General features: G+C 50.3%; 1 protein-coding gene across 2 annotated transcripts in view; it reads right to left on the bottom strand.

The window, feature by feature from the left end:
* The window catches only part of skap1 (src kinase associated phosphoprotein 1), a 641866-nt gene that overhangs the window by 261144 nt on the left and 363488 nt on the right, over nt 1-17234 (bottom strand). For both annotated transcript variants that reach the window (XM_070864573.1, XM_070864574.1), the window contains exon 11: nt 1276-1335. In XM_070864573.1, the coding sequence (XP_070720674.1) occupies nt 1276-1335 (60 nt within the window). The remainder of the gene's footprint in view (nt 1-1275; nt 1336-17234) is intronic.

The following is a 17234-nucleotide window of genomic DNA, read 5'->3' as shown; positions in this document are numbered from 1 at the left end:
TGCCTGCGTGGATAAAGATCCAGTTGTGCACGGGAATGGAGGTTTGTAGGAACAGATACACAGATGCTCCACAGGACACGGTGAATCCTGCATGATTGGATTGGAAGAGGTAGCATGATGTCTCTGGTTGGAGAGGTGAGCCGGGACTGACAGTGGCAATGTGAGGCTAAATCAATGTAGTGGAGCTTGGCTTGGCGAGCTTGGACTATCTAGGGGAGTATTGCTACAGTACATTTCCTCAGCGGATTCAGTGGGTGGGTAGTGTCTGTGATAGGGGAGAGTGTACATGGGCTGTGGGAGGGGATTGAAATGGGCCAAATGGCCCTTTATCATTCCATGTTTTTTTAAGTGCTCTTATGTGCCCTCTGCAGTATGGGTGGAGGGGGGGGGGGGGGTGGAGGGGATGGGTGGGAGTGTGGCGGGCGAGGGAGGTGGGGGGTTAGCGAGGACAAGGGAGGGGGAACAGTCCAGCCCACAGACATCCATCAATACCAATCCCTGCATTATCTGATGGGAGATATTGGGATGACACTATTTGCTGGTCGGTAGAGCTCAGTTCCATAGCAGGAGTTGTCCCGCGAGCTGGAGTTAACTCCCAATGTAGGAGGTGACTCGGGGCCCATAATGTAGTGAGGGGAACATGAATTTAGAATCGGGGTGCAGGGTGACCGGCAGTTGTCTAACCTGTAAATGAGTCCGACACCAAGGGCTGGATCTTTGGTATGATGCCGCCTGTGTTTGTGCCCCAGAGGGGCGACAATGGCGGCAGGAATCATTTCCGGGTGGGTGGCTTTGATTGGAGTTTGATGCTGGCCCTGTAGCACGCTGTGGTGGGACTGCCCCGGTGACGGTGAGCGAAGGAATTACTGATTGACGCACGTTCGATTGTTCTGGTTGTGTTTATTTTTGCAACTTATCGTAATGTGGGGGGGGGCTCAGGGTATTGGGAATGTTCGTGCGTTTTGTGGGGATTTATATTTTCCGGGGACGTCTCTCTGAGGCCAGTTGTTTAGCTCGGGATTTTCACTCGCTAGCGCCCTGAGAGAGAGGTGTGGAACGTCTCTCTTAGCGCTCCACCCCCACACTCACGGCCCAGCTGATGAATATTGTGGCCACGGACGCAAACCGTTTCCGAGCGCAAACATTACCGCCCGCCGCCGTTATTGCCCGCAAAATCCTCCATCGAAAATCCAGCCCCAAGCCTCAGAGCTGCGGATCTGAAAAGTAGAATTCTGGAGCGTTACCTGGGATCTCCGCATTAGCGGGTAACGTTACCTGGGCTGCCGGTTCCATCGCTCTCTTCCTCCAGGGGGATGGGTGAAGGGAAGTCATCCTCTGAAAGAAAGAACGGTAAGGGATATGTTTATTCTTGGTACATTCCTCCTTGTTGGTTCCCCTTCCCCGGTCTCCTAAAATTATATATTTATTCGTTCACGGGTGTCGCTGGTAAGGCCGGCATTTATTGCCCATCCCTAATTGCCCCTTGAGAAAGAAGGTGGTGGTGAGCCGCCTTCTTGAACGGCTGCAGTCCGTGTGGTGAAGGTGCTCCCACAGTGCTGTTAGGGAGGGAGTTCCAGGATTGTGACCCAGCGACGATGAAGGAACGGCCGATATATTTCCAAGTCAGGATGGTGTGTGACTTGGAGGGGAACGTGGAGGTGGTGGTGTTCCCATGCGCCTGCTGCCCTTGTCCTTCTAGGCGGTAGAGGTCGCAGGTTTGGGAGGTTCTGCCAAAGAAGCCTTGGCGAGTTGCAGCAGTGCATCTTGTAGATGGTACACACTGCAGCCACGGTGCGCCGGTGGTGGAGGGAGTGAATGTTGAAGGTAGGGGATGGGATGCCGATCAAGCCTCTTCACCAACTGCAGCCAACAGGAACGGGCAAGTACCCTGCTCCCAGAGACTAGGCCAACACCAGCTGAGGGGACGATCGCATCAGCCCCGAGACAGGTCTACTGCTGAATCTCCCTCTCTCCCCGCTTGGTCTCCAGTTGGCAGTAACCAGGCCGTGGTGGTGAAGTTAGCAGGAGGACAGAATCCACCCTCCATGGCCCAGGGCGGTGGTTGAATGACCAGCTTCCCATTGCAGTGTCAACCGGCAGATGTCTCGCAGTTTGAGCAAATCCTAACCTGGGTTCGTGTATTCCATCATGCAGGTACACACAGGAGATTAGAGCTATATCCGTACAAACACAACATTAAATAGTATTACATAGAAATTGCAGCCCAGAAACAGGCCATTCGGCCCCACGGCTCCGTGCTGGGGTTTATGCTCCACACCAGCCCCCTCTCACCCCTCTCCATCTCACCCCTTCACCATATCCTTCTATTCCTTTCTCCTTCGTGTGTTTATCCAGCTTCCCCTTAAATGCGTCGATACTATTTGCCTCAACCCCTCCCTGTGGCAGCGAGTTCCACATTCTCACCGCTCTCTGGGTAAAGAAGTTTCTCCTGAATTCCCCATTGGATTTATTCATGACTATCTTATATCGATGAGCCCCAGATTTTGGACTCCCCACAGTATCATACTTGCATTAAATCCATCCGCGTGTTTTCTCAATGTTCACTGCTAACTTGCTGCAGGGGTTGAATGGCCATCTCCTGCCCCAATGCATTTGTTCTCATGTTCTAACACTCGTGTTAAACCAGTGCACAGGGGGGTTTGCTCGTTACGTGTACCGCACAGGAACAGCACCGGCCAATAAAACGTACTCCATGATTGATAACGGACATCTGTGTTTGCCGCCCGGTGACTGAACCTAACTTCCAGTGATTGAAATCGCCCAATAAACAATCACCCCTGTAACACCCGTCTTATGTCGGGGCGGCAGGTTGAAATGTGCCTCACAGTTGAACAGCAGACAGTTCTCACACCTTGAGTGCTCTAAGGCTTTTCACAGCAGTTGTAAATCCACATTGTAACCTGACACTGAGCCACATGGAGATATCAAGAGAGGTGACCAAAACGCTCGGTCAAAGAGGCAGCTTTTAAGGTGCGTCTTAAAGGAAAGAAAGACTTAGAAACATAGAAAATAGGTGCAGGAGTAGGCCATTCGGCCCTTCGAGCCTGCACCACCATTCAATATGATCATGGCTGATCATGCAACTTCAGTACCCCATTCCTGCTTTCTCTCCATACTTGCATTTATATAGCGCCTTTCACTACCACTGGACGTCTCAAAGCGCTTTATAGGCAATGAAGTACTTTTAGAGTGTAGTCACTGTTGTAATGTGGGAAACGTGGCAGCCAATTTGCACACAGCAAGCTCCCACAAACAGCAATGTGATAATGACCCAATAATCTGTTTTAGTGATGTTGATTGAGGGAGATGTTGATTGAGGGATAAATATTGGCCAGGACACCAGGGATAACTCCCCTGCTCTTCTTTGAAATAGTTCCATGGGATCTTTTACGTCCATCTGAGAAAGCAGACGGGGCCTCGGTTTAACATCTCATCCGAAAGACGGCACCTCCGACAGTGTAACACTCCCTCAGCACTGCCCCTCCGATAGTGCGGCGCTCCCTCAATACTGCTCCTCCGACAGTGCAGCGCTCCCTCAGCACTGCCCCTTCGACAGTGCGGCGCTCCCTCAGTACTTCCCCTCCGACAGTGCAGCACTCCCTCAGTACTGCCCCTCCGACAATGCGGCGCTCCCTCAGCACTGCACTGGGAGTGTCAGCCTAGATTTATATGCTCAAGTTCCTGGAGTGGGACTTGAACCCACAACCTTCTGATTCTGAGGTGAGGGTGTTGCCCACTGAATCACAGCTAACACTCTGAGGAGAGGTTTAGGGAGGGAATTCCAGAGCTTGGGGCCCAGGCAGCTGAAGGAACGGCCGCCAATGGTGGAGTGATTAAAATCGGAAAATGCTCAAGAGACCAGAACTGGGGGAGTGCAGAGATCTCGGAGGGTTGTGGGGCTGGAGGAGGTTACAGAGATAGGGAGGGGTGAAGCCGTGGTGGTATTTGAAAACTATGAATGATGAGAATTTTAAGATCTGGGCTTGATCGATTTTTGTTCTTCTGCCAGACCGGGCCCGGGCCAATGTAGGTCAGTGAGTGGGACTCGGTGCGAGTTAGGACACGGGCAGTGAGCACAGAGGGTGATGGGTGAGTGGGACTCAGTGCGAGTTAGGACACGGGGCAGCAGAGTTTTGGATGAGCTGATGTCTATGGAGGGTGCGAGTTGAGAGGCCGGGCAGGGGAGCATGTTTTGAAGCAGAATTTTGAATGAGTCAGTCTTTAGAAATGTGAAATGCAGGAGGCTTGCTGTTTTATTGCACCAGCTCTCCGCCCAGGAGGAAACTCATTAGTGAACCTCCCAGCAATCTGTTGCAACAAAATCTTTTTTTTTACCTTCAAGGATATATATTTTTTTTAGTTACTCCATATACATCCCGTCCTTTGCACTCTGCGTCTCATCCAAATGGAAATCAATTTAAATCAGCTCAAGGGCCTGCGCTTATTTAGAAATGTGATATGAACTCATTTGAGCCAGACCCAGGGTAGACCCAGGGGACACGAGAGGCTGGGAGGAAGATCTGTTCAAAACGAATCAGGTTTTAGACTGGAGCTGCTCATGAAGGTACATAACCCGATTAGAATCGACTCTGAATAAATCTGGGGTGAGTGAGTGTTCAGTCCGCGGGTGCTCACGTGACCCACGCGGTGATTGTGTCCGACCTCCGGCCCTGAAGTTACATCACACACCCCTTTATCTCTCGACTGTCGCCTAGATTGTGGCGCCGAACTGGCATTCACACTCAAGCAAGAGAGATTGAACCCAGGCCGTTAAAATGATCCAAGGAGTTGAAAGAAAGAAAACTTGCATTTATATAATGCCTTTCACGTCCACCGGACATCTCAAAGTGCTTTACAGCCAATGACGTACTTTTTGGAGTGTAGTCACTGTTGCAATGATTGGGGGGAGAGAAAAACTGTTCCCTCTGGTGGGGGGAGTCCAGAACAAGGGGGCGTAATCTTAAAATTAGAGCCAGGCCGTTCAGGGGTGGTGTCAGGAAGCATTTCTTCACACAAAGGGCACTGGGAATCTGAAACTCTCTCCCCCAAAATGCTGTTGAGGCAGGGGGTCAATTGAAAAGTTCAAAATAGAGATTGATAGGGATTTGTTAGGCAAGGGTATGAAGGGTTATGAAAGTCTAGACTGACACTCCAGTGCAGTGCTGAGGGAGTGTTGCATGTTGGAGGGGCAGTACTGGGGGAGCGCCGCACTGTCGGAGGGGCAGTACTGAGGGAGTGCTGCACTTCGGAGGGGCAGTACTGAGGGAGTGCTGCACTGTCGGAGGGGCAGTACTGAGGGAGTGCTGCACTGTCGGAGGGGCAGTACTGAGGGAGCGCCGCAGTGTCGGAGGGGCAGTACTGAGGGAGCGCCGCACTGTCGGAGGGGCAGTACTGAGGGAGCGCTGCATTCAGAGGTGCCTTCTTTTGGATGTGGCGGTAAACTGAAGAGCAGGGGAGTTATCCCCGGTGTCTTGGGGCTAATATTTATCCCTCAATCAACATAACAAAAACAGATTATCTGGCCATTATCACATTGCTATTTCTGGGAGCTTGCTGTGCACAAAATTGTGCCATGTTTCCCACATTACAACAGCGGCCACAGTGCAAAAAGTACTTCATTGGCTGCAAAGCGCTTTGAGGCTCTGGTGGTCGTGAAAGAGGGAGGTAGGTCCCCTAATGTCCTGTCCAAGATTCCTCCCTCAATCAACATCACACACACACATTAACCGGTCGTTCATCTTGTTGCAGATGTTGTCGGCTCAGATCGAGTCGCTGCAGTCCGCTGGCGATCCCAGTGCCTTGCAACAGTCCTGTGGGACGGGGGAAGCAGGTGTCATCGACTGCGAGAGAACGGGAGATCAAACATCGGAGAAGAGCAAACCGTGAGATTTCACAACACTGCTCAAGGTAATCAAGCGAAAGAACCGCAAGGATATCAGGTGTAACATTACTCAACCGTGATGTGTGGCATTCCACACGCGACACACCCTCGCCATGTACGGTTCACGGGGGAAAATACTTTCATGCAGCAATCAACGCAGCAAGATATGCTGGTATCTCAAAGCTGTTCGCACTACCCGGCACACTGATATATTATCGTCGAGCATTTTATTACTTGCTAACGTAATCTATCACTTTTCATAGAATCATCCCGCACAGGAGGCCGCCATTCGGCGCATCGTGCCTGTGCCAGCCCTCTGAAAGAGCGATCCAGTTAGTCCCACTCACCCTGCCCTTTCCCCACAGCCCTGCAATTATTCCTTTTCAAGTATTTATCCAATTCCCGTTTGAACGTTACTACTGAATCTGCTCCCACCACCCTTTCAGGCAGCGTGTTCCCGATCACAACTCCTCGCCGCGTAAAATAAAATTCTCATCTCCCACCTTGGCTTCTTTTGCCAATCACCTTAAATCTGTGTCCCTCTGGTTACTGATCCTCCTGCTACTGGAAACAGCTTCTCCTTACTTTATCAAAACTCCTTTCATGTTGCATTGTGAAGTTGAATAGCTACTTTCCGATTTCCCCAATGATTCAGTTGCTAAAGGTCCCAGAATATCCAGCACAGAAACAGGCCATTCGGCCCAACCAGTCCATGCCGGCGTTTATGCTCCACTCGAGCCTCCTCCCGTCTTTCCTAAAGAAAGACTTGCATTTATATAGCGCCTTTCATGAGCACCGAACGTCTCAAAGCGCTTTACAACCAAAGAAGTAATTTTATTGGAATGTAGTCACTGTTGTAATGTGGGAAAATTCCTCATCTAACTCTATCCCCTTCTCCCTCGTGTTCTTAACTTGCTTTCCCCTTAAATGCATCGATACTATTCGCCTCAACCCCTCCCTGTGGCAGTGAGTTCCACATTCTCACCACTCTCTGGGTAAAGAGCTTTCTTCTGAATTCCCCATTGGATTTCTTGGTAACCATCTTATAATGATAGCTTCTAGTTTTGCTCATCCTCACAAGTGCAAACACCGTCTCTGTGCCTGCTCTCTTGAAACCTTTCGTGAGGTGTGGAACTGAGCCAAACATCAAGGTGGTCTCAGGTTTGATTGTTGATCTGTGCAGGGCCGGCCAATCGCGGCGTGGGGCCGGCCAATCAGAGACTCTACAATGGGAGCCAGTGCCCTGGGCTTGGAAGGGTAAAATCAGCCAGGGTTTCGGCTCCTGATCACTGTCCAATGACATGGTTACGAAGCATAACTCCTGACATGGAAGGCTATTCACCCATGCCTGCATGACCTCCTGCACTAACCGACAATCCTTCGTCACAGCAACTATCTGTCTCTTGACCAACTCTGGACATGTTGTCCACAAGGGGTAGCAAAGCTCACTCTCCCAGCATTCTATCAGCAGCTCGAGCCCATTGCAACGTACTTTACTGCACACCCAAACTTGAAAAGCAATTTCCACGACCGTCGCTACTGCTCGTGTCAAGGGCTTTGGTCCAGTCAATAAAATCTGGTCCCTACATTTCTCTTGCGTTTGTCATGTGGCGAGGAGCATATTGATGGTCGCTCTGTGTTTCTGGAAGTGGACTGTCAAAACCCGGTGATCGAGGAGCAACTTGGTTATAATCTTCTGGGCAATGGACAAGAGGGAAGGTTCCCAACATATTTACCTGTTCCATTTCCACTGTGCAGGTTAACAATGTTGTGTCATTAACAATTCGGAGCGATCAGAACCCTTCAGATTAACGGACATGCAAATTGAGCCATGCAGTTAGACCACAGCGCTGCTATCTGCAAACCTCTGCTTGGCGTTCCATCAGGACCAGGAGCTTTCCAGGACAGCCTTGTTAGTTTCTGCCCCCCCCCCCCCGCCCCCGCCCCCGCCCGGATGGACTGGTTGCTTTGTCAATCTATCCACAGCCTCAGCTGCGATGCTGGACAGGGTCATCTCGCAGATTGTCAAACACGCCCGTGTCGCCCGATGCAGGACCGTGATTGGTGTTCTGTCAATGGGACGGAGAGGGGTCGTAAACTGGTCTGCAGACTTCCTCCAAAACCTGCCGGAGGTTTGCGTGTTCCATTTGCCAACAGTTTCTGCCGCCCGGCTGTCCCCACCTCTGAACGTGCAGCAATTCGGCTTGAACTGTCTGTCGACATAAGCTCCCCAACCACTGAATCGGGATCAGCCCAGGATTCCCCAGCCGCTCGCTGCTCCCGCTAGACATGTCCGATAGCGGGACCAGCGTCGACAACTAGCATTGAGATAGCGCCTTTAACGTAGTAAAATGTCCCAAGGCGCGTTATTAATTAACATTTCACACCACAAGGAGATATTAAGGACAGGTGACCAAAAGATCGCTCAAAGAGGGAGGTTTTAAGGAGCTTCTTAAAGGGAGAGAGAGAAACAGAGTTAACGTTTTGTTCTTTTCTCCCCTCCCCCTTTCAGTGCTCCTTAAGAATCTGTTCATTTCGAACATTCGCCAGTTCTGACGAATGATCATCGACCCGAAACGTTAACTCTGCTTCTCTCTCCACCGATGCCACCTGACCCGCTGAGATTTCCAGCATTTTCTGTTTTTAGTTCAGATTCCAGCATCCGCAGTGTTTTGCGTTTATATTGATGAAAGAGAAGCGGAGGGGTTTAGGGAGGGAATTCCAGAGCTTGGGGCCCAAGCGGCTGGAGGCACGGCCGCCAATGGTGGAGCGATGGAAATCAGGGAGGCGCTAGAGGCCAGAATTAGAGGAGCGCAGAGATCTTGGGGGGGTTATGGGGCTGGAGGAGATTAGAAACAGGGAGGGGGCGAGGGCCATGGAGGGATTTGTAAACAAGGATGAGAATTTAAAAAGCGAGGCATTGCCGGATGGAGTGTCAATGTAGGTCAGCGAGAGAGCGGCTCAGTTTTAGACGGAGTTGAGTTCCTAGTGCGTTGCAGTTACAGCTGTGCAGGTGAGTATTCCATCATACTCCTGACTGGAGCACAGAGCTGGTGAAGAGCATTTTACTGTCAGCTGAGCAGATCGATGTGACTTTAGTGAAGTGTAGGTTAGAATCATCGAATGGTCACAGCACAGAGGGAGGCCATTCGGCCCGTCCCGGCTCTCTGCAAGAGCACCTCAGCTAGTCCCACTGATCCAGAACTGGATGTCGGACAAGCAGTCTGACAATTTAGAGACCGTGGAGGGGTCGAGAGAAGTGCTGGTGAGGTAGAGCTGGATATCATTAGCGTACATGTGGAAAGTGACGCTGTGTTTTCGGATGATATCGCCTAGGGGCAACATATGGATGAGAAATAGGAGGGGGCCAAGGATAGATCCTTGGGGGACACCAAAGGTAAAGATGCGGGGGCGGGAAGAGAAGCCGTTGCAGGTGATTCTCTGTCTACGATTAGATAAGAATGGAACTAGGCGAGTGCAGTCCCCACCCAGCTGGACGACGGTAGCAAGGCGTTGGAGGAGGATAGAGTGGTCACCCGCGTCGAAGGCTGCAGACAGGTCGAGAAGGACGAGGAGGGCTAGTTTACCTTTGTCACAGTCACAAAGTCAGTTGGCTCATTCAAATGAAATTTTTCTGTGTGCTATTTTAGTGTCGGCCGTGGCTCAGTGGGCAGCACCCTCACCTCTGAAGGTTGTGAGTTCGAGTCCCTCTTCAGGGAGGTGAGCACAAAAATCCAGGTTGACACTCCAGTGCAGTACTGAGGGAGTCCTGCACTGTCGGAGGAGCAGTACTGAGGGAGCGCCGCACTGTCGGAGGGGCAGTACTGAGGGAGCGCCGCACTGTCGGAGGGGCAGTACTGAGGGAGCGCCGCACTGTCGGAGGGGCAGTACTGAGGGAGCGCCGCGCTGTCGGAGGGGCAGTACTGAGGGAGCGCTGCGCTGTCGGAGGGTCAATACTGAGGGAGTGCTGCACTGTCGGAGGGGAAGGACTGAGGGAGCCCCGCACTGTCGGAGGGGCAGTACTGAGGGAGTGCCGCACTGTCGTAGGTGCTGTCTTTCGGATGAGACGTTAAACCGAGGCCCCGTCAGCTCTCTCGGGGGATGTAAAAGATCCCATGGTCACTATTTTGAAAAAGAGCGGGGGAATTCTCCCCGGTGTCCTGGGGCCAATAATTATCTCTCAACCAACATAAAGTAAAACAAATTATCTGGGTCATGATCACATTGCTGTTTGCGGGAGCTTGCTGTGCACAAATTGGCTGCCGTGTTTCCCACATTACAACAGTGACTACACTTCTAAAAGTATTTTATTGACTGTAAAACGCTTTGGGATATCCGGTGGCTGTGAAAGACACTATACCAATGCACGTCTTTTTGTTCTTTATTTTAACAGCACCTCGATGAAAGTGGTGATTAAATCAACTTGATAACAAATGCGTTAACAGTTACACGCCAATGTCGCACCACATAATAGGCTTCGGTGAGAAGGTGGGGCTGAGATTTATCAAGAAGGGACAGGCTGTTGGATCTAATAGCCTTTCTCTGTTGCAAAGAATTTTTCCTTTGTGACGAATTGCAGTATCAGGTCGTCAGGATTCAGTGGTGACATTTCTAATCATTGAATGAAGGCCAGTGAACAACCTCTCTATATATCACAAGGCAGAAAAAAGGACGCAAGTGGCCAGCTCAGCAGGCAACAGACAGGGCCGTGACTTTTATAGGTCAGATCAAGGGAAATAAATATGAAAAGAAAGACACTGGTTTCAACAAAGGCACCTACTGGTCTCGTGTCGGGACTGATATTCACTTCCACGGTATTACTGCTCCGATAACTCAGCCTCTCTCCTGGGTCTGCCTCTCAATAACTGAAAGTTAATCTCACCGCACAGCCCTTGCTAAGTGCTGGGTTCCCAGCAATCCGCGTGTCTGCCAGCCATGAGTCAGCAAAAACTTGCCATTTTCGCTGTAAGTGATATTCCAAGTTGTCCTTGAGTTCCATAAGTTCCCCAGCAAAGCGAGCTTTACTCCTTTCCTTGCTGAAAGTTAAGCGAGGGTCGCTTTTGAGTTCTTCGGGAAGGCGCACTGCTTGGCATTGCAATGTTGTATTTCCAACGGGGGACCTTTCATACGTCAAAGCAAGAGGAGGGGTGGGGAGGCAGGGACATTTCGAAGAGGCAAGTGTGGGAGTGGGGGAACAGGGCGTAGGACACAGTCGGAGCCGGAATATTTGGGGACGGTGTGATGGACTGGCATCTCCTCATTTCCATCTCCCAGTGCACAAGCCTATGGGTGGGGCAAAATCACGCGGGTCAGCATGATCGCAACAATCTGCATTGACGTAGCGCCTTTAACGCAGTGAAACGTCCCAAGGTGCTTCACAGGAGCGTAAATCCGACAAAATCTGACACCGAGCCACATAAGGAGATATTAGGGCAGGTGACCAAAAGCTTGTGTCAAAGAGCTAGGTTTTAAGGAGCACCTTAAAAGGAGAAGAGAGAGGCGGAGAGGTTTAGGGAGGGAGTTCCAGAGCTCGGGGCCCAGGCAGCTGAAGGCACGGCCGCCGATGGTGGAGCGATGGGAAACAGGGGATGTGCAGGAGGCCAGAATTGTCGGAGTGTGTAGCTGTGTTCAATCCCATCCTGGTCCCGTGGCAATGAGCACTTCGACTTGAGAGCAATGGACAGAGGAACAGTCAAACACCACGCAAGACGTTTCTCGGGGACTTCAATAGCTCCCGAGATCTGGGACCCAGGTGAAACTCCCAGTGCATCGTCGTGGTGACATCCAGAGCACACTGCTTCACACTGATGTGTGCCATCGAGATATTTTGGTAAATGGAGCCCACATTATCACGCAAGTTAAATCCGTTGTAACACAAGCACTCGCAACGCTTGGATCTGAACATATCGGGACCAGACCCATGACTCATCAAGCCCCCCCGCTACACTGTTTCATTAAGCTAATTATTATAATGAGGCCTCCAACCTTTAGAAAAAATACCCGCAGACTTTATAATATACGCACCGGAGAGTATGCTCACAGGTGTGCAGAGCTGTTGCATTGTGAGTGGATTAGCCAGTCACGTGATGTTCACAAGACTCAATAAAACCCCAGTCAGTTGGGTCGAGGTCATCCACGACGAGGTATGCAGCTGTGAGCCTAGTGGATGAACTGGTAATGTGTAGTGTGATTGTTAAACCTTTGTTAATAAACCAACTAATTCTTAATTGCAATGTGCTGCTATAAATTCTTAAGAACCCTTGAAGCAAATACACTACAGACTTCTTGAAAATTCCTCAAATGCCGCACAGTTACAGGAATGTTATTTACCAATCGAGTGTATCCTGGGGCATGGTCACCTGCCTTGAATGTTTACCTGCCCTGGGAAGGCTCAAAAATCTCTCTCTCCCACGAGGTTTTTTTCTGGCACTGTTAATAGATTTCCAAATCACTGCGTCCCTGGTATAATTTGTATTTTAAAACAGCTCTCCGTCTACAGACCTGCATCCAGAAATCTCGCATCACAACTTAGACAGGAGGCACGGCTGGCACACAGCATGCAGGTACAGCAAGCAATAAGGAAGGCAAATGGCATAAGAACATAAGAGTTAGGAGCAGGAGTCGGCCATTCGGCCCCTCGAGCCTGCTCCGCCATTCAATAAGATCACAGCTGATCTGATCTTGGCCTCAACTCCACTTCCCTGCCCGCTCCCCATAACCCTCGACTCCCTTATCGCTCAAAAATCTGTCTATCGCCACCTTAAATATATTCAATGACCCACAGCTCTCTGGGGCACAGAATTCCACAGATTCATCACCCTCAGAGAAGAAATTCTTCCTCAGTTCCTTTTTAAGTGGGTGACCCCTTATTCTGAAACAATGCCCCCTAATTTAAAATTTCCCCATATAGGCCCAACATGTTGTCCTTTATTGCAAGGGGGTTGGAGCATAAGACTAAGGAAGTCTTGCTACAATTGTACAGGGCCCTGGTGAGACCACACCTGGAGTACTGTGCACAGTTTTGATCTCCTTATCTGAGGTTCCTTGCAGTCGGACTCAGCTGGATTTATAATGGGGAACAAAGAAATGGCAGACCATTTGAACAAATACTTTGGTTCTGTCTTCACGAAGGAAGACACAAATGACCTTCCGGATGTACTAGGGGACCAAGGGTCTAGTGAGAAGGAGGAACTGAAGGATATCCTTATTAGGCGGGAAATTGTGTTGGGGAAATTGATGGGATTGAAGGCTGATAAATCCCCAGGGCCTGATGGACTGCATCCCAGAGTACTTAAGGAGGTGGCCTTAGAAATAGTGGATGCATTGGTAATCATTTTCCAACAGTCTATCGACCTGGATCAGTTCCTATGGACTGGAGGGTAGCTAATGTAACACCATTTTTTAAAAAAGGAGGGAGAGAGAAAACGGGTAATTATAGACCGGTTAGCCTGACATCAGTAGTGGGGAAAATGTTGGAATCTATTATTAAGGATGAAATAGCAGCACATTTGGAAAGCAGTGACAGGATCGGTCCAAGTCAGCATAGATTTATGAAAGGGAAATCATGCTTGACCAATCTTCTGGAAATTTTTTGAGGATGTAACTAGTAGAGTGGACAAGGGTGAACCAGTGGATGTGGTGTATTTGTACTTTCAAAAGGCCTTTGTCAAGGTACCACATAAGAGATTGGTGTACAAGATCAAGACACATGGTATTGGGGGTAATGTACTGGCATGGATAGAGAATTGGTTGGCAGGCAGGAAGCAGAGAGTCGGCATAAACGGATCCTTTTCGGAATGGAAGGCAGTAACTAGTGGAGTACTGCAGGGCTCAGTGCTGGGACCCCAGCTCTTCACAATATACATTAATGATTTGGATGAAGGAATTGAGGGAAATATCTCCAAGTTTGCAGATGACACTAAACTGGGTGGCGGTGTGAGCTGTGAGGAGGATGCTAAGAGGCTGCAGGGTGATTTGGACAGGTTAGGAGAGTAGGCAAATGTATGGCAGATGCAGTATAATGTGGATAAATGTGAGGTTATCCACTTTGGGGGCAAAAACACGAAGGCAGAATATTATCTGAATGGCGGCAGATTAGGAAAAGGGAGGTGCAATGAGACCTGGGTGTCATGGTTCATCAGTCACTGAAAGTTGGCATGCAGGTACAGCAGGCGGTGAAGAAGGCAAATGGTATGTTGGCCTTCATAGCTAGGGGATTTGAGTATAGGATCAGGGAGGTCTTACTGCAGTTGTACAGGTTCTTGGTGAGGCCTCATCTGGAATATGGTGTTCAGTTTTGGTCTCCTAATCTGAGGAAGGACGTTCTTGCTATTGAGGGAGAGCAGCGAAGGTTCACCAGACTGATTCCAGGGATGGCTGGACTGACATATATGAGGAGAGACTGGATCAACTGGGCTTTTATTCACTGGAGTTTAGAAGGATGAGAGGGGATCTCATCGAAACATATAAGATTCTGACGGGACGGGACAGGTTAGATGCGGGAAGAATGTTCCCGATGTTGGGGAAGTCCAGAACCAGGGGACACAGTCTTAGGATAAGGGGTAGGCCATTTAGGACTGAGATGAGGAGAAACTTCTTCATTCAGAGAGTTGTTAACCTGTGGAATTCCCTGCCGCAGAGAGTCGTTGAAGACAGTTCATTGGGTATATTCAAGAGGGAGTTAGATGTGGCCATTGCGGCTAAAGGGATCAAGGGGTATGGAGAGAAAGCGGGAAAGGGGTAGTGAGGTGAATGATCAGCCATGATCTTATTGAATGGTGGTGCAGGCTCGAAGGGCCAAATGGCCTACTCCCGCACCTATTTTCTATGTTTGCCTTGGAGGCAGTATAACGAAGGTTCACTAGATTTATTCCTGGGATGAGAGGGCTGTCTTACGATGAGAGATTGTGTAGAATGGCCCATACTCTCTGGAGTTTAATATATTCAAGACTGAGATCAAGGGATTTGGGGATCGGGCGGGAAAGTGGAGTTGAGGTCGAAGATCAGCCATGATCTTATTAAATGGCAGAGCAGGCTCGAGGGGCCGAATGGCTGACTCCTGCTCCTAAATCTTATGTTTTTCTGTAATAATTTGTTATATAAGTGGGAATCTGCATCTCAGATAATCATGTCACAGGAAGTGGGAGCAGGGACTGAGCACAGTCTGGGATCTTCAAACCCATTCACACGGCTCGTCCCGTATCTGCACCGAGCTGGGAGTCTTGCAATACCCATGGAAAGAATGTCCCTTGTCTCTTTGCACCAACACAACCCTGGAGGAGGCAGATGGGAGCGCCACTTTTCATTTTAGATTTTGGTTACTGACATTTGCTTTTGACACATTGCCCGCACTTTGGTCTCGTTACCAGGTGTGGATCATCCCAGGTTTGGCTCCTGGGCTGTCAGGGGCACTGGGAGTGCGACTGCAGTACTGGGGGAGTGCCACACTGTCGGAGGGGCAGTACTGAGGGAGCGCCGCACTGTCGGTGTCCTGGGGCCAATATTTATCCCTCAGTCAACATCAACAAAAAGAGAAAAAAAATCCCTGTGTAAGCTTCAATAAACCTCCCCACACATCCCCCACCATGCAGCAAATAAATAAAAGTTGACAAAGTGAAATTCCAGCCCTGACTGTGCACGCCGGACGATATGGCCCTGGGATCGTTGCCGGAGCGACTGCTTTCCCCGGTTGGTTTCAGCGAGAGAGTCAAGGCGAACGCGGGGCTACGGGGGCGTGGCACACGCAGTGACATCACCGAGTGGGCGGGGCTAGCGAGCGCAGTGCAAACAGTCAGCGCCGCCGCTAAATCTTCGCTGACGTTCGCGGCGCTCAGGCGAGAAATCCCAAGAACCAAAGCCGACACGAGGAAAAACGTTTACACGCAGCGAGGGGTTAGGATCGGGATTGCGCTGCCTGAGAGAGCGGTGGAGCAGACTCAAGCGTGGCCTCCTTCTGTGCTGTAACCATTCTACGATTGCGTGCCCCTCCCCTGCTCTCCCCGACTGCCCCCCCGACCCTGCCCAGCGATAACCGCTGCCACCGCGCCTTGGTTCAGGGACCCGATCTGTGCCACTCGCGCCAGTCGCGACGATCCTTCACGACTCTCCCCTTCGCCAGATAATTGCGGTTCGATTGGAGAGCGGTTCCAGACCAGTGCACAAGATCATTATCACTGATGTTAACGAGTAATAGAGCAGGCGGTCTTCTCATTTATCACTAATGTTCACAAATCTATTTTGTGATGGGTAGAATCCTCAGATCAGCATTAAACACAGACCCTTGGTGCTTTCGACACACATCCAGCCCCTTCGTATTCCCGCTCAGCTTCTTTTGGCAAAATTAGTGACGTGAAAGAAAAGGAGGATTTGCATTTATATAGCACCTGCCACAACCTCAGGGCGTCACAAAGCTCTTCACAGCCAATGAAGTACTTTCGAATTATAGTCACTGTTGTAATGTTGGAAACACGGCAGCCAATCTACACACAGCAAGCTCCCACAAACAGCAATGTGATAATGACCAGATAATCTGTTCTAGGGATGTTGGTTTAGGGATAAATATTGGCCCAGGACTCCACTACTCTTCTTTGAATAGTGCAAGAGATCTTTTACATCCATCGCTTTAGCGTCTCATCCGACAGTGCGGGGCTCCCTCAGTACTACCCCTCCGACAGTGCAGCACTCCCTCAGCGCTGCCCCTCTAACAGTGCGGCGCTCCCTCAGTACTACCCCTCCGACAGTGCGGCGCTCCCTCAGCACTGCCCCTCTAACAGTGCGGCGCTCCCTCAGCACTGCCCCTCCGACAGTGCGGCGCTCCCTCAGCACTGCACTGGGAGTGTCAGCCTATATTTTTGTCCCTGGAGTGGGACATAAACCCACAACCTTCTGACTCGGAGGCAAGAGTGCTGCCCATTGAGCCACGGCTGCATGTCTAACATTAAAGTATCAGCACGGATAGGCGTACGTGAGCGGAATCATTTCTCGAGATTGCACCAGCACTGGGGAATCTTGTCCAGCGACTGTGTGTCCGCTAATCTCCGGCAAACGTTGCTACAGATAAAAAATAAACACAGCAGCGTCTTGTCTTAATCACCTTTGACGCAAAAAACCCAGCATCGCAACGACACAGACAGGCAAACTTTTTCAGAAGCAGGCCGGACTGGGGCTGGTTATAATCGTGTTTTCTGCTGCATGGAAATCGGTGCAGGAAGATCAGGAACAACCACAGTGACATCATTCACGGGATGTGGGCGTCGCTGGGAAGGCCCAGCATTTATTGTCCGTCCCTAATCGTCCTGAGAAGGTGGTGAGCCGCCTTCCTAAACTTCAGGTT

Source organism: Pristiophorus japonicus, chromosome 21 (genome assembly GCF_044704955.1).
Source record: "Pristiophorus japonicus isolate sPriJap1 chromosome 21, sPriJap1.hap1, whole genome shotgun sequence".
Classification (NCBI taxonomy): domain Eukaryota; kingdom Metazoa; phylum Chordata; class Chondrichthyes; family Pristiophoridae; genus Pristiophorus; species Pristiophorus japonicus.
This window is presented reverse-complemented; position numbering and strand designations above follow the sequence as displayed.